This window comes from Barbus barbus (genome assembly GCF_936440315.1).
Source record: "Barbus barbus genome assembly, chromosome: 30".
In the NCBI taxonomy this organism is placed as follows: Eukaryota; Metazoa; Chordata; class Actinopteri; order Cypriniformes; family Cyprinidae; genus Barbus; species Barbus barbus.
This window is the reverse complement of record NC_136758.1, coordinates 21,541,267-21,566,026: the sequence shown is the minus strand read 5'-3', so window position 1 is coordinate 21,566,026 and position 24,760 is coordinate 21,541,267. Positions and strand designations below refer to the sequence as shown.

The 24,760-nt window shown below is 36.1% G+C and overlaps 1 protein-coding gene across 1 annotated transcript; it reads left to right on the top strand.

The window, feature by feature from the left end:
* The first annotated feature begins 136 nt into the window (after positions 1-136).
* On the top strand, positions 137-8,879 carry LOC306850009 (nucleic acid dioxygenase ALKBH1-like). Its single transcript, XM_079385416.1, has 6 exons — positions 137-300; positions 674-782; positions 1,304-1,466; positions 5,010-5,100; positions 6,571-6,764; positions 7,289-8,879. The coding sequence occupies exons 1-6, from the start codon at positions 163-165 to the stop codon at positions 7,716-7,718; spliced, it is 1,125 nt and encodes a 374-aa protein (XP_079241542.1). The 5' UTR covers positions 137-162; the 3' UTR covers positions 7,719-8,879.
* Positions 8,880-24,760: the final 15,881 nt, after the last annotated feature.

The window sequence follows — 24,760 nt, the reverse complement described above, 5'->3', positions numbered from 1 at the left end:
GGTATAAACATTTATTCCATCAATCTATACAATTTACAAACTTCAAACCGTGTATTACGATACATTTTATTCTCGTAATTTATTTTTTACTTAATATAATAAATATATCTAAATAAAATCGAAGAATTGTTTCGTTGACGTCAGATGTAGAAGGGTCACGAGATGACGGCAAAGATGGCAGCCTCCATAGTGGAGCATGGAGAAGATGCTTTTAGAAAATTGTTCAAGCTTTACAAGAGGAGAAATCCTCCTCCAGACTTAAGTGAGGTTGTTAATTTCTCCAAACCTTGTAATGACAAGGTGAGACATTTAGTTCTGAAGAATATTTCCGTATTCGTTAACTTTAGTCTTTCCTAAACTGTGTATAGTATTATTATTGATATTAATCAGCTATTAGAACATTTGATTAGCTGTATTCATTAACTAATCTGACTATGTGCAATGGTTATCATATCGTGATATATCGTGTTTTACAACGTCTTTACTTAACTGTATATTATTGTTATTATTAACCCGTTGTTAGATTATTTTATGACTTAGATTTACTAACTAATTTGGCTATGAACTATGTTTATTGGCTAATTCTGGCATCAAATGTAATATTAGATGCTTACAGAACTTGGCACAAATTCAGTTTTTGACTTTTAGTCATTAAAATTGTCTGCTTTGCTAGGTTTTTGCCTGTGAACTGAACTCCACTCCTATAAGTGAGGAGGATGTTTCCAAAGCTGGTCTTCGGCCAGTAAAAGACTGGAGGGCATTTGGTCTTCATGGATATCCAGGTATGGCTTATATAGGCCGGTGGCAGTTTAGAATAATTAACAATCTGTATGTTCTCCAGAATGTACAGAATTGCATGGGTTTAATTGATAATCTATGTGATTATTGACATGTTGCTATGGGAATCTTCCTTGTCTTCCTTTTTACTTTTAGTGCTGTCAAACGATTAATCACATCCAAAATAAAAAAAAAAAAAAATGTTTACTGTTATATGTATGTGTACTGTGTATATTTATTATGTATATAAAAATACAAACACATACAGTATATATTTTGAAAATATTTACATGTTTATACACTTATTCATATTCTTATAGTTTATAATTTATATAAACATATTTTATATTTAAACAACATTTTTCTTAAATATATACATGCATGCATTTGTAGTTATATATACATAATAAATATACACAGTATACACACAGATATTATGTATGGATGGGAATAATCGCGATTAATCATTTGAGAGCACTACTTTTGATGAGGTTAAATTAATTATATTGTCACTGTTTGAATGTAGGGTTTATCTTTATATCCAACCCATTCCTGCCGGGTTCTCAGCAGTACTGGGTAAAGCAGTGTCTGAAGATCTATCCACAGAAACCCAACGTGTGTAACCTGGATATGCATATGTCATCTGTGGAGACTGAAAACATCTGGGAAAAAAGTATAGAAGTTATTCGGTAAGTTCCTGCCTTGCATTGGCAACTTAGAATATAATTTTATTGTATAGGCTATTATTTCTGAGCATTTAGACTTTTTTTTTTTTTGAATAAAACAGATGTTATATACAGTGGTGTGAAAAAGTGTTGGCCCCCTTCCTGTTTTTTTGGATGTTTGTCACACTTTAATGTTTCAGATCATCAAACAAATTTAAATATTAATCAAAGATAAGTTTTTTTTATTATGAAGGGAAAGCAAAATCTGGGGTCGACAATATAATTGGCCCGGTGGCCCGGACGTACTTTTAAAACCTTTTAAAACCGTCAGGGCCACCAGATCGCTCCAACCACTAGCCCGGTGGGGCCAGTAAAAATAATGCCTCGATTAAAAAAAAAGTCTAATTTCACATTAATTACCTGTGGTTCTGTGTTTTGATTTCTGTTAAATCGTCTCGGTAACCACCGCTAGCAGGTTACGTGATCCCGACAGTTACAGATGCAGCGGGTTTATGCTCGCTCCCGCGGTTACGCGCGCAAACTGCACACTGCTGCTCAGCACCTACCTATAGCTACTATTAAGCTAGGCTACATGTTTCTGAAACCCCCATCACCCGGCCAAACGCCGGGTAAAAAAGAGAAGGCAAGGAAGAGAAAATCACCAGAGGAATTGAGGGAAAGCGAAAGGGAATACGAAAAGAAAAGGCAGAGAAAGTTTCAGCCCCAGTGGCGAGACCGCTGGAATTGGCTGGGCTTAGGGGTGGACGATAAAAATGTCTCCACGATCTGCTTTTGAAGAAATATGGTAGTATCGTGCTACAGCACACATTATATCAAATACAGTTCTGGCGCCGCGGTCTCTATATACTGTACAACACGACATACAGCAGTAGAGTTACTCTGACGGGACACTGCACTTATTCGCGATCGCAAAAGTACATTATTTGCACACAAGCCTTGCTGGTTAAATGTTTAATTCGCGCGCTGGTCTGACGTGCGCTCATACACCTGAAGCACGCGCGCTAAAAAGCCTGTCTAACAGCGCCTGATTACTCAACTAACTTATCTTCTGCGCTAATACTGTCAAAACACACAAGGTTTACATACAGACTGAGTTGGTTATCTCTAAAATGAAAGTAAATAGTTAAGAGAGAAACGGATGCGTGCCTGTATATTAGATGCGTGCAGCTCTTAAAGGGACAGGACACTAAACATGCTGCCGACTGTCATTAAAGGGATAGTTCACCCTAAAATTTAATTTCTGTCATCATTTACTCACTCACATGTTGTCCCAAACCTCTATTAATTTCTTGTGCTGAACCCAAAAGAAGATATTTTGAAGAATGAGGGTAACCAAACAGTTGCTGGTCCACATTGACTTTGATATGAAAGAAAAATCCTATGGAAGTCACTGAGGACCAGCAACTGATTGGTTTTCCACCTTCTTCAAAATAGCATTTATGTTCAGCAGAAGAAAGAAACTCATTCAGGTTTAAAACAACTTTTGAGTAAATGATGGTATAAAAATAAAACATTATGACAGAATTGACAGACAGATGACAGAATATTAATTTGTGGGGGAACTATTCATTTAACGTTAACAAAACAACAAAACACAAAGAGAAAAATCACTCTATTCTTGACTGAAAAACTTTAATACAGTTGCTTTAGGAATCAGTCTATGTAGAGTTTTATTTTTATATTTGTTCATTCAATTTCATTGAATGCTCTGCTAAATACACCTATTGTACCTGAAAATGAAGAAGTTTGTTTTATTTGTATATTATGTGTATTTGTAATGTGTATCTTAATCTTAATCTTATTTTTTAATAAGAAAGATAGAATGATGACAAAGATTTTTATCTTCGCCCACTTTGACCTAAATATCTGCCGTGTCTTTTTTTTGTTTTTTGTTACCTTGAAAGGCTTTGTCTTTCTAGTTTGGCTGTAATGCTCAGACAGCTTGTAAAACCAACATGACAAAGAATCGTGATAAAATCGTGAAATTTCTAAAAAAAAATCGTGATATGATATTTTTCCCATATCGCCCACCCCTAGCTGGGCTACGATCAAGAAAAAAAGAGGTTTACTGTGAGCTCTGCAGATCAATGCCCACATATGCAGACAAGTAAGTTAGAGAAAAGTTAACGTGCATGAAACCTATGGTATGAACATAATATAATGAATTGCTGTGTGACTACGGAGAATGAATCCTATGCAATAGGTTTATTTGCACTTGTTTCATGTTTTTGCACAGTTTTGCTGCACTTTGCACTAAACCTACCTTAAAAAAAATTAATGTTATTCATGTTGTTCAAGCAAACTGTTCTTTTTCGTGATTATTGGGATCAATACCCGACGCGTTGACCTGGGCCAGTGAACTTCAAAAGACACTGGCCCGGAGGGCCAGTGGCAAATTTCCCTTATTGTCTACCCCTGAAAATCCAAACCCACATGGCCCTGTGTGAAAAAGCGCTTGCCCCCTAAACCTAATAACTGGTTGGGCCACCCTTAGCAGCAACAACTGCAATCAAGCATTTACGATAACTTACAATGAGTCTGTTACAGCGCTGTGGAGGAATTTTGGCCTACTCATCTTGGCACAATTGTTGTAATTCAGCCACATTGGAGGGTTTTCGAGCATGAACCGCCTTTTTAAGGTCACGCCACAACATCTCAATAGGATTCAGGTCAGGACTTTGACTAGGCCACTCCAAAGTCTTCATTTTGTTTTTCTTCAGCCATTCAGAGGTGGATTTGCTGGTGTGTTTTGGATCATTGTCCTGCTGCAGAACCCAAGTTCTCTTCAGTTTGAGGTCACGAACAGATGGCCGGACATTGTCCTTCAGGATTTTTTGGTAGACAGCTGAGTTCATGGTTCCATTTATCACAGCAAGTCTTCCAGGTCCTGAAGCAGCAAAACACCCCCAGACCATCACACTACCACCACCATATTTTACTGTTGGTATGATGTTCTTTTTCTGAAATGCTGTGTTACTTTTACGCCAGATGTAATGGGACACACACCTTCCAAAAAGTTAAACTTTTGTCTCATCAGTCCACAGAGTATTTTCCCAAAAGTCTTGGGGATCATCGAGATGTTTTCTGGCAAAACTGAGACGAGCCTTTATGTTCTTTTTGCTCAGCAGCGGTTTTCGTCTTGGATCTCTGCCATGCAGGCCATTTTTGGAAAAACCCTTCATTTAAAAACTGCATGTTGTGTTTACTTGTGTTATCTTTGATTAATATTTAAATTTGTTTGATGATCTGAAACATTATAGTGTGACAAACATGCAAAAAAAAAAAAAATCAGGAAGGGGACCAACACTTTTTCACACCACTGTATGTGTGTTTTGAATATCTTCATCCTCTACTGAGCCTTTTCCATCCCCGTATATGCTTTCCTTGTGGCTAGGTCTGTGGTAATTTTACTGGGACCTAGATGGTAGATTTGAGGATTAGACCCTCTTTATCACAAAACATTTGTGTAAATGGTTTGTGCTCCTGCACTGCACCTGATTCATCTCACACTGTTCCTTATCTGAATGAGTCTGTGTATTATTGCAGGAGGAAAGGCTGTGGGAAAAGAGAGCCCAAAACTCTGCTAGAAAAACTGCGCTGGGTAACACTAGGTTACCACTATGATTGGAACTCCAAGGTACAACATTCACTCTCTTAAAGTGCTTTTTACATGCTTTAGCTGTGCATCTAATGCTAAATTTAATTTAATTAGATTTGTATAATGTAATTTTATCAATAAGTGCAACCGTGTAACAATGACTTTAAAAAACCCTGTAAAAGAATCCTGTAAAAATGTATTACAATTTCCACAATTAGTATTTTAGAATGATTTCTGATGGATCATGACATTGAATACTGCTGAAAATTCAGCTTTGCCATCACAGGAATAAATAGCATTTTAAATATATAAAAATAGGGAAAAGAAAAACGTTATTTCAAATTGTAAAAATTTCACAATATTACAGTATTTTTATCAAATAAAAATAGCCTTGGTCAGCATAAAACATTAAAAACTTTCTTTTGAAGGGTTGTGAACAGTATGTATGTTTTACAGTTAGTTTAAACATTACCACTTACCAGTTATACTGTAGTATATTTATTTATTTATTTTAAATGCATGTGTTTTTTTTTTTTTTTCAAAAATAAGTATTTTACAATGAAGCCTATTGTTTTTCATGGACAGAGAAAGAGGGGGAGAAAACATTGTCCTGGATCTTATTAGCATTATTTGCTGCTTTCAGGACATTTCATCTCTAATTGTACAGGCCTGATGTCTGCCTGTCTCGTTTATATGCTAATTACATAAAAGGGTTTAGTCTTCTGTCCTATTAAATCAGTCAGGAGGTGCACACCGGATTCATTAGCTCTGATGTTAGTTTGACACCGCCGAACGTCTGACGGCAATCAGTGAATTTTAATCAGACATGCTTTCCTTCTCCCTTTAAGTAGAACTGAAGGCTGAGGCATTCACCCCGCTCGGATCAGACGCGTAAGCCGCTAATTCAGCTCTTTGGAGAAGCTGTGTTCATATGATTGTCCATTGATTACACTTTCACGCATAATCGCTGACAATGACCCACTGCGAAAGCCACAGAGGCGAAAGAACGCTGCAAAAGCTCTTTTAACAGTTATGTCAATCATGATGTTAGTCATATTTGCATTTTGCCACAATGACAAAACATACATTTTTTATATTTCATGATAAAAGGACATCAACTTATTTATACAGTGGAATAAAAGAAAAAGGTAAATGTGACTTTTTATTTCACAATTGCAAGTTTATATCTCACAATTATGACATTTCTTCATACTATTGTGAGTTTATTGTCAAAAAAGAGTTACCTTTTTTTATTTATTTTTTTATTCCGTTGTGGAAATAAGATTCCATACATCAGGGTGGTATGGCCTACTGTTTTATTGATCTAGATTAGCTATTGTACCCTTGAGCAAGGAATTTAACCCTAGTTTACCTGTACTGTAAGTCACTTTGAATAAAAGCGACCGCTAAATGACTTCCTATAATAAAAGGCCTACTCCTTTAATGCGAGGTATTTACTCCATTGTACTATAATGAGGCATACTATTCTGCCATACTTTTGTTCTACAGACTTACTCTCCAGACCACTACACTCCCTTCCCCAAGGAACTTCACTCGCTTTCTCACAAAGTGGCAGCAGCCTGTGGCTTTGCTGGCTTTAATGCAGAGGCGGGCATTCTCAACTACTACCGATCTGATTCCTCGCTTGGAATCCATGTTGACGAATCAGAGCTCGACCATACCCGACCTTTGTTGTCTTTCAGGTGAGGAATGTATATTGCTCAAATTTTAGCTCCATATACTGACTTATATTACTTATGAGTGTGGAAGTCAAGGGATTAATTAACAAGGATGTGCTGGGCAATTTAATGCTTTGTGCTTTAAATAAAGAAAGAAAGCTTAGAACTAGTACATCATTCTGAAGAGGAAAAAAATTTGCATTACGGCACCATTCAAATGTTTGCAGTCAAAGATTTTTTTTGTAATATATATATAAATTTTTTTATAATTAATAGTTTTATTCAGAAAGGATGCATTATTTTGATCAAAAGCGGCAAAATAAATGCTGTTCCTTTGAAAGTGCCATCACAGGAATGAATTACATTTTGAAATATATAAAAAAAAAAAAAAATGTTTGTGTGTTAATAAAATCTTTCTGACGTAACTGGAAGGCAGCATTGGTGATTGGAGATTCAGAGGTTGTCAATGACTAATATTACTTAAAAACTAAAGTGCATGTAGCATCTTTTCCATACAGCTTAAGTACCCTTTTGTCCTTTGATGTTAGTTTTGGGCAGACTGCTGTTTTCCTGTTGGGCGGGACTAAGAGGGAAGACCGGCCCACAGCCATGTTCATGAACAGCGGTGACATAATGGTGATGTCAGGACCCAGCCGCCTACTGTATCACGCAGTACCCTGCATCGTCCCCGCCCCTGCTGGAAACATGCTGCCACCCTGCCTGGGCCAGAGACTAGAGACGGAGGCACAGGATGATGAAACCATCCAAAGCCTGTCAGAAGAGGATTGGGATGTTTGCTCCTGGTACTTGCAGACATCTCGGGTAAACGTGACCGTTCGACAAGTACTTGCTTCCGGTCAGACTTTTCCAAGTTCACAGGCATCACATTTGTCAACGGACAGCTGTGAGAAATCAGAGGAAGGACCTCAAAAAAATAAGAAGAGGAAAAGCGAATCAGGCTATGAGCGTGACACCTAGCGTGCCCGTTTTGAATGTCATCCAAGTTTTATTTATGTAAAATGCACCTGGCATTACAAATTGTACAAATAACTTCAAATAAATGCATTATTGTGATCACTTCCCATATAATGACTCTTTGTTCCAGAGCAGGTGTTGCAAATACGCAACCACTTATGCATCAAGTCAACTCGACTTAAAGCATAATTATAAATGTCATGACCAACTTCACACACAATACTTCTCAGTCTGCAGGACGGAGGTGACATTCAGTCCGGTCTGTTGTGAGTCGTGACAGTTTGCCAGGCGCAGGTCTGTTGATTTAAGGCTGGTTGCCATGTTTGCTCACTCAGGGCTGTAACACTAAACAGAGCTGACCTTCAGAGGAAAACCAGGGAGACGGCGTATAATCTTTTTAATCTGGTCAAGCGGTGTCACGACATGTCAAAGCCAGTGTGAGATTGCCTATGACAAGTTCCCTGAGGGACCCAGGTTGACACTGCCATTGTGACTGAAAACACTGGGGGCTGGCGTTACCATGGTGATAAAACACTTCTGTCACTGCGTCTGCCTCTCGTGAAATGCTATCAAAAGTTCATGTCTGCATGTGAGATTTTTAAGATTAATGTTTCTGCTCTTTTACATGCTGTAAAAACATAAATGCTCGGCAGCGTTTCTCAGTCTGTCTTTTGTTGTCGTGGTACTGTCAAGGGGGTATGTGAGTTGTTACCTGTTTTGCAAACATGGTAATACTATGGTATTTTGATATATAGGGTACTATGGTACTGAATGATTAAAATATTGCGGTACACCAAAAATAAATACTGTGGTATTCACACACTACTTGTCCAAATAAATGTGATTCCACTATAGTATAATTTCCAAAACAACATAAGACTATTGTGATTTATATGCTACCATGATTCCTGTATCATAGTGTTTACATGGTACTTAAAAGCACACCATGGTATTATCATGGGTCCTATCCCATCCCTTAGATTTTTTTTTTATTCATCCCTTAGATGCTTAGATTTTTTGTTTAAATAAATTAATTTAAATTTTAGATATTGGTAGATTTTATTCAGCAAGGACTTTTGAGATTGATCAAATATGGCTGTAAAAATATTTATGATGTTACAAAAATATTTGAAATAAAGAAATCAGAAAAAATCTGTTTTCCGTAAAAAGTTTAAGCAGCACAACTGTTTTCAACATTAATAATAATACCAAATCAGCCATTCTAAATAATCATACGACGCTGAGGACTAGAGTAATGGCTGCTGAAAATTTAGCTTTGCATCACAGGAATAAATTAGGCGTACATTCTTTTATATATAAATATATGCACTCTCAAAAGGATGCTAAACTTTTGAACGGAAGAGTAGATCTACAGTAGGCTATATCCACTAAGAACACTTAAGTTTGTTCAGTGCTGCTTAATCCCTGAAAGTAGCCTACACCAGTGTTTACCATGCTCTGTATTCCCCTGCATGTCTATTTCAGGTCTTTGTAAAGCGATAAACAGAATTTCTTTATTATTAATCCAACTGTCCTTCTGAGACGCCGGAGCTGTCTTGTGAGTAGGCTACAGCGCTGGATTAATTACCTCCTGTTTTTGCTTATTGTATAACTGTGTGAGACAGCATGGAATAAGTAGGCCTAATTGGTTTTCGCGAAAGGCCTTTCGGCCGGCCCTTTAAGAAAGCCACACAAACACCTCTCCATTAACCAAAGCAATTGTCGCTTACCGCTGAGACGGTTCTACCAATTGCGCGATGGTGATTATCCTATTTTTGGGTTCACTCAAGTTCCTCTATAATTACATCAAATGAGAATGCATTTCAATTCAATTGTCTGAAACTAAATTAGGCTACTCCCTGCTCCCTAAAGATGTAGCTAAAGCTGAGTGTTCTATGAGTGCCCCAAAAGTGAAATTCTCAAGTTTCCTAAGTCATAAGGACATTGAACATTATGTAAAATGCTATTAAACGCCCACAACCCCCAGGCTAGCATCAAGTATGTAGAAAGAGCTATCGAGTGAAGATGAGGAGGCTTTCCTCTTCTAGACGGCTTCTAGGTAGGCTACCACATCCATTTCAAAGCAAGCAAAAAGGCCCTGCCCTCTCAGATAAAATTATACGCTGTCAGGATGATGTATGTAGTCATATAATTTTTATTGCTGCCACTTTATCTGCTCTTCCTGCTGGCACCGTGTTTCTGCCCTGTTGCCCTCCCTTTTTCCCGCGTCCTTCCCATTACTCTGTCATTACCTGTCACTGGCAGGTACCGTTACCGGCGGCGGGTGCAGGAGTGCCAGACCCGTTCGGCCCTCGATCCGTGGCTCTGTCTTACTTTAACGCAACACAAAATTTACAGCAAAGTCGGTCACACATCCGTCACCATGGGAGATGGAGCATCGCATTACATTACAATCTACTCCATTAGCATGAAACATTTTATCTATTCTGCAAGATTTTCCTGCAGTGTTTACCTTTGCGGGTGAACTATGACAGAAATATGAAGCTTGAAGTAAATTCTTCTTGATTCAGTATGGTTGTAGCTATACAGTTGTTTGAGTGTGGTAAAATTATTTGCAGCTTGCCTATATGTATGGGTGTAATATATTTATATGTGCATTTTTATTTAAAACTGTTATAATAGGCTATCGTAAATATAATGTCATTATAATAATAGAAATTGTAAATTACATAATTTGTATTTATAAAACACACACACACATATATATATATATATATATATATATATATATATATATATATATATATATATATATATACACGTGGTCAGAATTGTTGGTAACCATGATAAATATGATCAAAGAAGGCTGTGAAAATAAATCTGCATTAATCATTTTTATCTTTTATTTTAAAAAAATCACAAAAGTCTAACCTTTTATTGTAGAATAATAATTTAAAATGGGGGAAATATGATTATGAAATAAATGTTTTTTTCTCTAATACACATTGGACACAATTAACAGCACATTCAATACATTTTCAATACACACCTACATTTGCCAAAATAACAGCTCTGAGTTTTCTCCTATAATGCCTGATAAGGTTAGAGAACAGCTGACAAGAGATCGCTCCAGATCCTTCAAATTCCCAGCTCCATGTTGGTGCTTCTCCTCTTCAGTTCACCCCACTCATTTTCTACAGGGTGCAGGTCAGGGAGCTGGAATGGCCATTTGGATTATTGTCTGGTTGGAAGATCCAAACATGGGCCATTATAAGATTTCTAACAGAGTCAGTTACTTTTTGATTTTTTTTTTTATATATAAACAAGATGTCCAGGTCCTCCAGCAGAAATATAGGCCCACAACTTTAAAAATACAGCAGTATATTTCATTGTACACATGGGGTACTTTTTATCCCTGTGTTCACCAAACCCATCTTGAGTGTTTGCTTAGTTACATCTGACTCCCATTTGAAGTTCCAGTCGGGTATTGTTTTTGGATGAGAGCATTTTCTTTTCTTTTCATGATTTTAATTTTTTTCTTGAAACCCTCCCAAACAACATGTGGTGTAGGTGCTGTTTGTTTGTTTGTTTTTTAAAAGGTTTTCTGACCCTGAGACTCAACATTTGTCTGCAATTCTCCAGCTCTCATTCTCACCGTGCATTAAGACAATATAGACACACGTCCTCTTCCAGGCAGTTTCGTAACATTTTATGTTGATTGTAAATTCTTAATTGTTGCCCTGATGGTGGAAATGGGAATTTTCACTGCTCTAGCTCTTTTCTCAAAGTCACTTTCTAATTTGTGAAGCTTAATTATCTTTTGCTGCTCATCAGAAATATATTCTCTGGTTTTTCAATGAGATTCTCCCCCATTTTCAATTGTTTTAGTTCAATGAAGGGTTAGATTTTCGTGAATTTTAGTTCGTTCATTTTATTTGAGATTTTTATGAAGGTTTATTTTCATAGCCTGTGTGTGTGTGTGTGTGTGTGTGTGTGTGTGTGTGTGTGTGTGTTTGTGTGTGTGTGTGTGTGTGTGTTTGTTTTTATATACCGGTGGGGACTTAAACCTGAATACACACAGACTCATGGGGACTTGTGTCACGGTGGGGACCTAAATTGAGGTCCCCACTGGTAAACAAGCTTATAAATCACACAGAATTAAGTTTTTTGAAAATCTAAAAATGCAAAAAGTCTCCTGTGAGGGCTAAGTTGTGTGTGTGTGTGTAATATTTATATAGCCTAAAATATAATAATAAAAAACTTTTATGAAAGGTTTTGATCCACTTCACATGTTAACTACTGTGTGTGTATATATATATATATATATATATATATATATATATATAAATTAATATATTTATAAAACATTTTTATATATAATAACATTTTAAAATAGTAATACATAAGGCTGCATAAAATATTTTTATTTTATAAATATTTTAAAATGCATGCATATTTATAGTTTTTTTAAATTATTATTTTGTACTTTTTATTTTGTTCGCATAGCATGTCCTGAAATTACTTTATTGTTATTTTTTTTTATTTAACTTTTGTATGTATATACCATATACCATAGTAGGAAATGTGGTATTACTGTCTAGTGCTACCACAGCCCTCTTTTTTTAGTGGCAACACAATCACATTCACATCTTTCTAGGTGCTAAAATCTGCCCCAGTACAATGACTTATCCTCAAGACAAAGAGAAAATGTGGTTTTACCTTCAAAAGCCCTCATTTTGGGAGCTAATTAAGCAACATTAGCTTTGCAAATTGGGGCAAAATTGCATTTGCTGTGTCATTTTTATAATCACTGCCATTACCAATAATTACTGCAGCAGTCGCATTGAGATGCAGGGCAGTGGCTCTGGGAACAGGCCCGCACACTCATTCTCTTAGCAAAACACTCCCTCTAGTGCCTCCATACATGATCACTTAACCAAAATCAACACTGTTCCTAAACACTGAGCACAGCGTTCAGACCAGTACTCCTTCCAAACTTGATTTCATATTATCCTTTCATCCGAATGAAGTTGTTGAGCTTCTCACCGGCAAAAATTTACTGCAATGTGTGTGATCTTGTCTACCCTCACTGACTGCTGGTGTGGGGTTTCCACATCATTAGCATGCTTAGCTTTTGCCCTTTCTTTGTGGTTTAAAGAGCACCCAGAGCTTGTCAGGACAGCTGCTTGGAGTCCTGTGAGGTGAGCCGATCAGAGACAACATTTTGCCATTGTGGTTAGTCAGGAACAACAGCACCGGAATACCAAGTGTCTGATCAAATGGAAGTGGGATTTTAGACGTTCCATTCCACAAAGTGAAACACTGTGCAGTCTGTTTATTCATTAGCTATTCATTAGTGGCAGAATTAGATGCTGAATGCACAATTCACTAAAATTCTTCAATTAAGAGGGCAATGAAATTTAAATGGTTCTGTCAATTTGTGTGATGGTTCATAGTTTTATGGGTGCAAATGTGTGCTGATTTTCCAAATATGTGACAAGTAGTCATTTATTTTAATTCTGACATTTTTATTAGATTGTAAGTCCTATCTACTATTGATAACACAGCATATACACACGTGGTCAGAACTGTTGGTACCCTTGGTAAATATGATCAAAGAAGGCTGTGGAAATAAATCTACATTGATAGTCATTTTGATCTATTATTAAAAAAAATCACAAAAGTCTAACCTTTCATTGGAGAATAAGATTTTAAAATGGGGGGAAATATTATGAAATAAATGTTTATCTCTAATACACATTGGACACAATTAACGGTACCCTTTTATTCAGTACTTTTTGAAGCCTCCATTTGCCAAAATAGTATATTGGAGTTTTCTCCTATAATGCCTGATGAGGTTAGAAAACACCTGACAAGAGATCAGTGTCATGAGTCGGGTTTTATTGCTCTGCCTCCTAGACTCAGCTGCTCGCGCTGATTGGGATGGCACCTGTTTCCTTTTGACGCTGATTTGTTCCTCTCTTTCTCTCTGTGTGTTTCTAGACTTCTTTGTCAGATTATTGTGCTACGTAGCCATTCTGCCAGCTCCCTTTCTATTGACTATGTTGTGTTCGATCAAGTACAGTTGAGCAAAAAAGTATTTAGTCAGCCACCAATTGTGCAAGTTCTCCCACTTAAAAAGATGAGAGAGGCCTGTAATTTTCATCATAGGTACACTTCAACTATGAGAGACAGAATGGGGGGAAAGAATCCAGGAAATCACATTGTAGGATTTTTAAAGAATTTATTTGCAAATTATGGTGGAAAATAAGTATTTGGTCGATAACAAAAGTTCATCTCAATACTTTGTTATATACCCTTAGTTGGCAATGACAGAGGTCAAACATTTTCTGTAAGTCTTCACAAGGTTTTCACACACTGTTGCTGGTATTTTGGCCCATTCCTCCATGCAGATCTCCTCTAGAGCAGTGATGTTTTGGGGCTGTCGCTGGGCAACACGGACTTTCAACTCCCTCCAAAGATTTTCTATGGGGTTGAGATCTGGAGACTGGCTAGGCCACTCCAGGACCTTGAAATGCTTCTTACGAAGCCACTCCTTCGTTGCCCGGGTGGTGTGTTTGGGATCATTGTCATGCTGAAAGACCCAGCCACGTTTCATCTTCAGTGCCCTTGCTGATGGAAGGAGGTTTTCACTCAAAATCTCACGATACATGGCCCCATTCATTCTTTCCTTTACACGGATCAGTCGTCCTGGTCCCTTTGTAGAAAAACAGCCGCAAAGCATGATGTTTCCACCCCCATGCTTCACAGTAGGTATGGTGTTCTTTGGATGCAACTCTTTCTCCTCCAAACACGACGAGTTGAGTTTTTACCAAAAAGTTCTATTTTGGTTTCATCTGACCATATGACATTCTCCCAATCCTCTTCTGGATCATCCAAAAGCTCTCTAGCAAACTTCAGACGGGCCCGGACATGTACTGGCTTAAGCAGAGGGACACGTCTGGCACTGCAGGATTTGAGTCCCTGGCGGCGTAGTGTGTTACTGATGGTAGCCTTTGTTACTTTGGACCCAGCTCTCTGCAGGTCAAGGTCCCCCCGTGTGGTTCTGGGATTTTTGCTCACCGTTCTTGTGATAATTTTGACCCCACGGTGTGAGATCTTGCGTGGAGCCCCAGAACGAGGGAGATTATCAGTGGTCTTGTATGTCTTCCATTTTCTAATAATTGCTCCCACAGTTGATTTCTTCACACCAAGCTGCTTGCCTATTGCAGATTCAGTCTTCCCAGCCTGGTGCAGGTCTACAATTTTGTTTCTAGTGTCCTTCGACAGCTCTTTGGTCTTGGCCATATTGGAGTTTGGAGTGTGACTGTTTGAGGTTGTGGACAGGTGCCTTTTATACTGATAACGAGTTCAAACAGGTGCCATTAATACAGGTAACGAGTGGAGGACAGAGGAGCCTCTTAAAGAAGTTGTTACAGGTCTGTGAGAGCCAGAAATCTTGCTTGTTTGTAGGTGACCAAATACTTATTTTACCGAGGAATTTACCAATTAATTAATTAAAAATCCTACAATGTGATTTCCTGGATTATTTCACCCCATTCTGTCTCTCATAGATGTTTCTTATTATGTTATCATGTTTTTATTGTGTTTTATTGTTAGCTATGTTTTAACCTAGTCAAAATAAAAACAAATTATTGTAAAACATACTCATACTGTTTTATTTACATCATATGTACTCCAGAGGCCACTCCAGAGGCTCCCGGTGATTTGCATTTGTTTTTTCAGAGCCCTGCGTGTCATCATCTGATAAAGGAGGCCAGGAAGAGAGAAGTTCCCTTCCAAATGTTCTAAAGCAAACAGGAAAGCCAGAGGAAATGAAAGCTGGAATGTATGTTTGGATAAACTTCTCTATGAAACAGGTATTAAAATTACACAATTACACAAATTATCAATTTAAACAAATTATTAACACATTAAAGCATATAAACTGTAGTTTGGCATTACATTTTAATAAATTTAACTAACCTTGACAATGAATGAGAGGGACAGAGACGAGAGTTAGTGGTTGCCCAAGCGGTCCTCTTTTGTTGTCTGAGGATGCGCTGCAGGTGTCACAGTAACTCTACTCTCTCTCAACTGCCACCAGGAATTCAGAAAATGCTGCTGGACTGTCCAGTGCAAACTCAATATAACACATTAAAGTCATTTAAATTAAACTTATATACATATGTAAATAGAAATAGACATACATAAATACATAAAATATATACAAATAATTTATTTTTAGGACACAAACTGTGCACAACAGGGTAGTCACACAGACATATATATATATATTATAACAAAATGTATCAATTATGTATTTATAAATATGTATATAAATACACCATCATAAACCTGTTATATATACCCCTATAATGTATATTAAATAACATATTAATTTATTATAAATTATTTATTTGTTTGTTTGTTTGATATTCTGTTACATCCTTGAATTCATTGTGCTTTTTCTCTCATCTCATACTCTGTCTTTTAAAATACCTGTCTTTTTTATTATTTGTTCAGCTACAAGCTTAGTGTATATCTCTTTTTTGCAGTTTAAGTTTTCAGATACCTCATACTCAACCAAGTGTTTGAAATGTCACTGAGTGCTACTTTCCAACACAATTTAAGCCTTTCAAAGGTCACTCTATTCAATGGCCTGCACATTCTGTGGATTTGTTTCTTTTATTTTTTCTTTGCTTTGATTGTGAGGGAAATGACAGATGAGTTGTCGCACAGTTTTGTCTCATCACACAACCTCTTCTCCAGTCGTGCCAGAGTAACTCTGTGAGCTCCGCGCTTGTGTTCTCTCATGAGCGACGCTGATGGCTGTAGCTACAAGACATGTTTGTCTTTTTTATTTCCTGCCTCCCCAAGCAACACAACGATAATTTCAAAGTACAAAGTTGAATATACCCAAACTCTGAGTGTTGAGGCAGCGGAGGCCATAAATACAGTTTTGCTTGTTAATGCATAAATCACAGCTTGCCTCTAGTGTATCTTATAGAGTTGTTTTGTGAAACTATCATCGGTAAAGATGTTGGATAGTTGGCGCTGTGGCACAGAGGTATATCCGTCAACATATGAGCAGTTGTGCTCCAGAGGGTGCTGGTTTGATTCTGACCCATATCACATACTGATCTTGTTCCCCTTTCTCTCTCTCTCTTCCTGTGTGTCTCAGTTATGAGGCAAAAACCCATAAAATGTTGAGTAAACTGTTAAGAGCTGTTAATTCCGTAAGATTTTTTTAAGGATGCTGTCTATGCAGAACTTCACCGCCATGATGCTAGGGTGTTGCTATGCGGTTGCTAGGTTATTTTTAGTGTTTTTAGTATGCAGTTGCCAGGGTGCTTTGTCTCATAAGCCTAAAGCCTCTTATTATGACCAAGGCTGCAATTATTTGTTCAAAAATACAGTAAAAAGAGTAATGTTGTGAAATATTATTCACATTTAAATGAACCATTTTCTAGTTTAATATATTTCACAATGTAATTTATTCCTGTGATGGGAAAGCTGAATGTTCAGCATTATTTCTCCAGTCTTCAGTGTCACATGATCCTTCCGAAATCATTCTATGCAGATTTGGTGCTCAAGAAACATTTTTTATCAATATGAAGTTGTGCTACAGTACTGCTTAATATTTTATGGAAACCATGACAGGCCTACATTTCTTTTCAGTATTCTATAATGAATATAATATTTAAAAAAACAAAATAATTTATTTGAAATAGAAATCTTGCAATAGAAATAAGAAGTAATATCTTTACTGTCACTTTTGATCAATATATTGCATCCTTACCGAATAAAAGTCATTTTTAAAAACAATTGTACCGAGCATATTGATCCAAAATCCTGCTTCACATAACTAGTTTTTTAAATTATAATTAATAATATAAAAAACATACCACTAATAATATAAAAATGTAGTGTTTTGTCTATATATATAGAGAGAGAGAGAGAGAGAGAGAGAAAAATACTATGTTTTTATGTACTGTATATATTATTAATTAACAGCTGTTAATTCTGTATATATTAATTGGTTATCAACTTCTCAGTATCTGTATTTTATGCAGTGCATATAAACTGCATATCCAACCTTCTATATTTTTTTCAGTTTTTGAGAAAAGAAATGGTGTTTTTTTTTTTTTTATCTCAGCAATGGTTGTGATTACAGTACACCTTGTAGAGGTCAGCAGTCGAATTACTTTCTGTCTCTCAGTGTGTCTCTCTGTCTTTCTCTCTCCGTCTCTTTTCATATCTCTCATTTGTTCTGTCATAAAATCACAGATTAGGTGAGCAAATGTTCAGACACACTGAGGAGTACCAGCTGCCGTTGTTATGGTGATGTGCGCTTTCAGCAGGCAGAGCCCCTGGCTTCCCGGTGTGTTGATTATGGCCCATTATGTTATTTGCGCAGACATTGTTTTTAATCGGCCTGCATCCGTTGCCATGGTAACGTGGATGGGGCAATCATTTGGAGGTGCTGGGGTCTCACAGCTCGCTGCTGTTTCATACGCTGTTTGTTTACTGGTCACACATTTCGATGTTGTGGTCAGCGGTGAGGCGTGAGGTGAGGTGTGTGTGACTTGCACCTGTGTGTGTGTGTGTGTGTGTGTGTGTGTAGTTGTCCGCTCTTGCACTCAGTGCAAAGGTAGTCATCAACATCAAAGCTCCGGTTGGTCACATGTACTGCATTCCATTCATGTTTGAGGATAGTCACCTTAACTAACCTCAAAAATTCAGTTCGCTCAGATTCGAGTCAGAATTTTCACTTAAACTGTTTTTTGGACATGTATTCCTCAGTATCTTGGAGTACTATGGTGCAGAATGTGAATATGATAATAATTCAGTATCATGGATTACTGTCACAAAAAGTACCATGGTACCATCATGGCTTTTACCATATCAAACACCATGGTATTCATGATATTTACACGGTTTTCCAACCACCAAATAAGTACAAAAAGCATTGTGGTGTTACTGGTGTTTTTTTTTTTAGCAATGTCATGTAATTTACAAAAAACAGTACCATGGTAATACCATAGCCATAAAAAAACATGGTACAATGATGATTTCATAGCTTTTGGACATGTATTGTACCATGTTGAATGCCGTGGTACTAAAATTCACCTATGATATTAATGACTATGATATGTATGATACGTTGACTATGATATGTATCCAAACCTACAAATATGATCCAAAAAATATGGTGTTTCCAAGTTTTTTACCATAGTAATACAATAGTACTTTAAAATATATCATGGAACTGAAATTTATGGACCAATGTATTTAATATAAACTAGATTTGCACAAATAATTGATTTCCAGTCCAAACTACAGTAAAAAGATACTATTATTTTGCATCACTTAAGATATTTTTAGCATTTTCACTACTTAAACACATACACGCATACATAAATGTAAACTCTGTAATTTCACAATTTAAGTTCCTTTAAATTTCACATGTTCCATATCTGAAAATCATCCTGCGTCTTAGGAAGTGGGTGGTTTGGACATGTACTTAACTATGATATTTCAGACTTCAGCTAAAGGTGAAAAGACAATTGTTTACATTTTATCTAATATCTTGCATGTTGGGAAGAGCAAAATGCTCTTTATTTTCTCTGTCTCTGTCTCTCTCTTTCCCTTTTGGCAGCCTGTAATTTTTCTTTTTGAATCACACTGGCTCCCATGGCAACTCTATCTGCTGAGTAGCCACACAAGCTCTGTGAAATTGTTCCAGGGCCCCTGTAATTGGGTCCAGGTTAGACACAGAGAGTAATGTAGTGCGCCAGGAACATTATAGATGCTCGCTGTATGCAGCGTGGACGGCAGTGTTAGCTTTGATGTGACTATGTTACCTTTCACATTATTTGGGTCATAACAGCTCTTTTAGGCTCTAAAATAAAGAACAAAGGGTTTGTATTTGTACATCCTTGTGATAGGAAACTATGGAAAATTTGGTTCATCTGTTATGAGATGAAGAAACAGCATACTCGTTGATTAAAAACAGAGTCATAATGAATAGTATTTTGCACTTCAATTAATCCAGTTAATTTAGATATTATCACATGAAGCACACTTTCAAGGCTACCTAATAAAAAAAATTATAGAGAATTTTGCACCGTACTTTTTGCTCCATTGGCTGATAAATATGTTTTAATAAAACAGATTTTTACTGTAGAAGCTGTGAAAAAAATTGTATGTAAATTAATGCATTTAATTTTTATCTTGTTTTGTTATTTTTAATTATATTTTATAGTTTAAACGACAGTAAAAATCTTTAAGCATTTGCAATATCTTAAATAGCCTAATATTCACCCGTGCACTGAAAGTAGTTTTGAATGCTGTGGTCCATTAGCGTCCCCTAAAGGACATTTGAAGAAAAATCGAAGCAGGTGCTCTTATTGGGCTTGATTGTGCCCTGAGGACAAGCGGCTTAAGTAAAAACATGTTTACACACATGCTTCAGAATCTGATAGTCAGAGAACACTGTGGAAGAATTAAACACTTTAATCAGATAAGATACTGTCATCATCTGTGATTTGCTCTACACAATAAAACCTGTTTTTGCAGTTGGCATTTCCAATCAAAACTAGGCCCAAAATATGCCACTGCATAATATTTGTGATAATTAACCATTTTCTGTAAACACCATTGCATAAAGGTTAAAAATCATTCGCTGCTGGAAGAAATGTGCTATCATCATGCAGAAAGGAAGAAATTATCAAATCTAAATTCTGATGAAAATGTTTCCCCATATACTGATCAATTTCAGGCATCATTCCTCATCATTCCACAGTGTGTTTACTGCAAAAATAGTTTTCTTAATTTATATTAATGTCTTTTTTCCCATATAAAATATGTTTAAATGACCTTAAAACAAGATAAATTTACTGAAAAAGCATAATGAGACCATTTCTGATAATATTTTTTGAATTAGGTTTATTTTTCTTGTTCCATTATCAAATGTTTTTTTCCCACAACATATTTTTGTTAGATATATTTTAAGAATTTTGTACATATATTTTTAGTGAAAATATGCTGTAATTTTGCTGTGTGTGTAATTTAATAATATATACATATACTCATATACATGTACAAAATAATTATTCCAAAATTTACAACTTCATTTCAAACATTCATAAATGAAAAAATAAAAATGTGTGCATATATATATATATATATATATGTGTGTGTGTGTGTGTGTATATATGAGTTTATTTGCAAAAACAGATAACTCTGTACTTTTTTTTTTCAAAAATATGTATATTTTGTTTCATGTTTTTATTGTTTTATTGTGTTAGTTAGCTATTTTTTAACCTAGTCAAAATAACATATATATGTATATATATATATATATATATATATATATATGTATATATGTATATATATATATACATGTGTATATATATATGTATATGTGTGTGTTATATATATTTATTTACTTATTTACTCATTTATTTATTTTTTTCTTGTAAAACATACTCATACTGTTTTATTTACAACATATGTACTCCAGAGGCCACTCCAGAGGCTCCCGGTGATTTGCATTTGTTTTTACAGAGCCCTGCGTGTCATCATCTGATAAAGGAGGCCAGGAAGAGAGAAGTTCCCTTCCAAATGTTCTAAAGCAAACAGGAAAGCCAGAGGAAATGAAAGCTGGAATGTATGTGTTGGGGAATCCAAAACACTTCCAGCAGTTCAGCATCGGCTCCAGTGTGTTGTGCTGGCTAAAGCCATTCCAGCTTTTCCTTCCTGTAACAAGAAAAGAAGGATCTGGAGGTTGGGAGAGAGGAGAATCCAATTGGATGAGTTGGACTGTTGATGATCCTTCATTTCTGCCTATTCAGTTCAGTGAATTCTCTGTTCGGTGTAATAGGTTTCAGAATATGGTTTGTAATGTAGGCCTTTTTTCTGGTGTCACGTGTGTTATCCCAGAGCGGCAGCGAGGGGTTGATAATGGGGGTTTTCCACGTGTACTGAATACTCATCATCCATATGACATGTTTCTGGCGTTCGACATCATCGTGTGGAACAGCCTATCTCCATATTTATGTAACAGGGATGTGTAGCTACACACAACATAAATCAACAGCCAGCATCTTTAGGGGCCAAATTATTAGTAGCGCTTGCCAAATCAAACATCACAATTACTATTGGGATTTAAACAAACTCATAATCCAAAGCATTAAACTTAAAATGCGTAATTTGCCCTGCCTCATGTCTGCTACAAACATGAATCATACTTCAAATTGTGCAGCTAAATTAAAAGTGTGCTGGTAAAATGGGGAAATCCCCTAATATTTATATATGTAAAATCTATCTATCTATCTATCTATCTATCTATCTATCTATCTATCTATCTATCTATCTATCTGAATGAAATAGATATTTTGCATACATTTATCTTTTACATTTTATTATATTTTAAATTTGAAAAATGTATTTACTTAAGCCATGCTGTTTGCAGTGTATAACATTTATTTGAAGTATATTTTGGCTAAAACAAATATATTTTTGTCCATATGAGACATTATCATACACAAAATGAGCCTAAGGTAGGCAGTTTGTTGCATCAAATGTACCTGACATGAGATGAGCGTATTGAAGGTAGATTCCACTGAATGAATGACACAGCAGCTAGACTGATGAGTTATTATGGGCAGCGAAAGGTGATAAACCTGAAGTTGTTCATATAGTTTCAGTCAAAACGCCACATCTCATCTGCACTGCGACGTGTCTTAAGAAAATGGCTACCTTTACTCAGTATCCCTCTCTCCCCTTATCTCCTCTTCTCTCTCCCACTCACTTTCCAACTCCAATGCATTCGGAGCCAGTAGCAAACATGAATCTAAGCAGGCGGAGAGAGATAGAACGCTGTGGTACCCCTGCCTGCCTCTGAAACCCCCCTCCTCAGAAACGCTTTATTCCCATCAGCTGCATTCCTCTTATCACTCCCTTCCAGATGCACGTCGGGCAAGAGGCTCCATAATTAGGTGGCGAGATCTCGGGCTCCGATCACTTTGGTACGTTATCAGCGCTGACACCAATCTCCTTGAGTGACATTCTACCCAAACGGTTATATAAACCACAGTCCAGGATCAGTGTGTGAAAAGTCAATGCAGCAAGAAGATGAAGTAGGGGGAAAACGAGCGTTTAGAGCTCTTAAAGGCTTGGGGCAACTGCTTTTCGACAGTTCTTTCCTTTATTGTTTCTTTTTTATTAATTAAACAGAGCGGCTTCTGTGGAAAAGAAGGGAGAGCAGAGATAAAGGGCTTGTGTATAATGTTTCTGGCAAAGATTTCTTGGTGGGGCTGTAGAAATCCTAGTCTGCCTGGAAGGGGAGAGTCAAGATAGCATGTATGCTGAAACACAAGAACATAAGAGAGTTAACACATTTGATAAACAATCGAATAAAAGCACAAAAAGTTGCATTTTTAGATAATTAATTTCACATTTTGAGCTATTAGGTCAACATTAAAATACAGCATACTATTTATTTTATTTTATTTATAAAGTCACTTTTTTCTTCATATTTAACATCATATTATGAGATACAAGAGACTCAGTTGTGAGATATTATGTCACATTTGAGAAATAAAGTCACAGTTTTGAGGTATATCATATTTTGAGATATTTGGTCACAATCGCAATTAGTAGAAATAATATGCCAAAATTTCAAGAAATAAAGTTAGTTATAATAAACATAAAAATATATAAATAAATGACATTTTTATTTTATATATATATATATATATATATTAATAAATATTTTAAAACATCATTTTTATTAATTTATATTTTAAAAATAAAATGTTATATGGGCATAATTTATCTGTTAAAAAAGATACGATTATATTTAAAAAATAAAATGGGTGTATAAAAATGAAATATAAATAAAATGAATAGAAAATAAAATGGGTTTATATATATATATATATATATTTTATACATATTTTATTTTTTACTTTGTTCAGAAACCATTATGCTCCAGGTAAAAGATAAAATGCGTTTATATAATATAATATGTACGCTAATGTCTGTTATCAAAGATCTCACTACATATGCAGGACTGGGAGCATCAAAAGTAATCATTTAGGGAAAAAATCATCTGTCGACCACTAATGTGAATATTTGAAGCAGCATGTCCCTCTCAATGTCAATGGTGATTACAGCTCTGCCTGTTGTTCATTGAACCTCACAGATGTTTTATCGCAGAGTAATGACTCCAGTGCATGATCCAGTTAGACTATCCCTGAGGCTTTACCGAACTTGTGCACTCATATTTTCCCTCATATTTCACTCTTCATATCATTGCCCATGTATCACTCCCATGCAGGGGGTTAATGTGTTCTACTACAGTCTTGTTTTGAACAGAAAATGGCAGCTATTGTTTAATGAGTGAACACAATACAACCTTATCTTGCTTGTGCAGCAAGAGATTGTGTTTTTATTCATTCATTTATATGATTATTGATTTCCAGATTGTTCACAAACAAGTTCAAAGCGACATTGATGTCATTGTGAGGAAAACAGAGGGAAGGGCCTCTGACTTTAAATAACCATTTATGAATTAAGAGCGGTTGGGAGAGGCGTTCACAAGCTTTACTCTCTGCAGAAGACACAGGGTGTAGTCTGAGAAGTGCAATGCGCTGATTCAGGCAAAATCCCATAGTTCTTACCTAGACAAACTGCAAGGCCGGTGATGTAAGGGAGACACCAACTGGCCCCCAGTGTTTACTCCATCCTAGCAGAGTGATGTACTGTCTCAAGTTGCTTTGGATAAAAACGTCTGCTTAATGTAATGTGTGAAAGCAATAAAAAAATTATCTAATTTATTTGGACTATTCACTAGTGTCTATGTTGCACTAAATTCCAATATCATCAATATCATTTTGTAACAGTTGTCGGTTAAACTATATATATATATATATATATATATATATATATATATATATATAAATATATATATAATATTTCTGCATTATGCTGCTTTTTCCTTAATTATTTTTATGTATTTATTTATATATCTATTTATTTATTTATTTATCAGTTAGCTTGAAAAATGGTAAGTT

Coding starts and splice junctions, on each gene's coding strand:
- LOC306850009 (XM_079385416.1), top strand. CDS start 163: ATGACGGCAAAGATGGCAGCCTCCATAGTGGAGCATGGAGAAGATGCT. Junction 783..1,303: donor TGGTCTTCATGGATATCCAG/GTATGGCTTATA, acceptor GTTTGAATGTAG/GGTTTATCTTTATATCCAAC. Junction 5,101..6,570: donor ACTATGATTGGAACTCCAAG/GTACAACATTCA, acceptor TTTGTTCTACAG/ACTTACTCTCCAGACCACTA.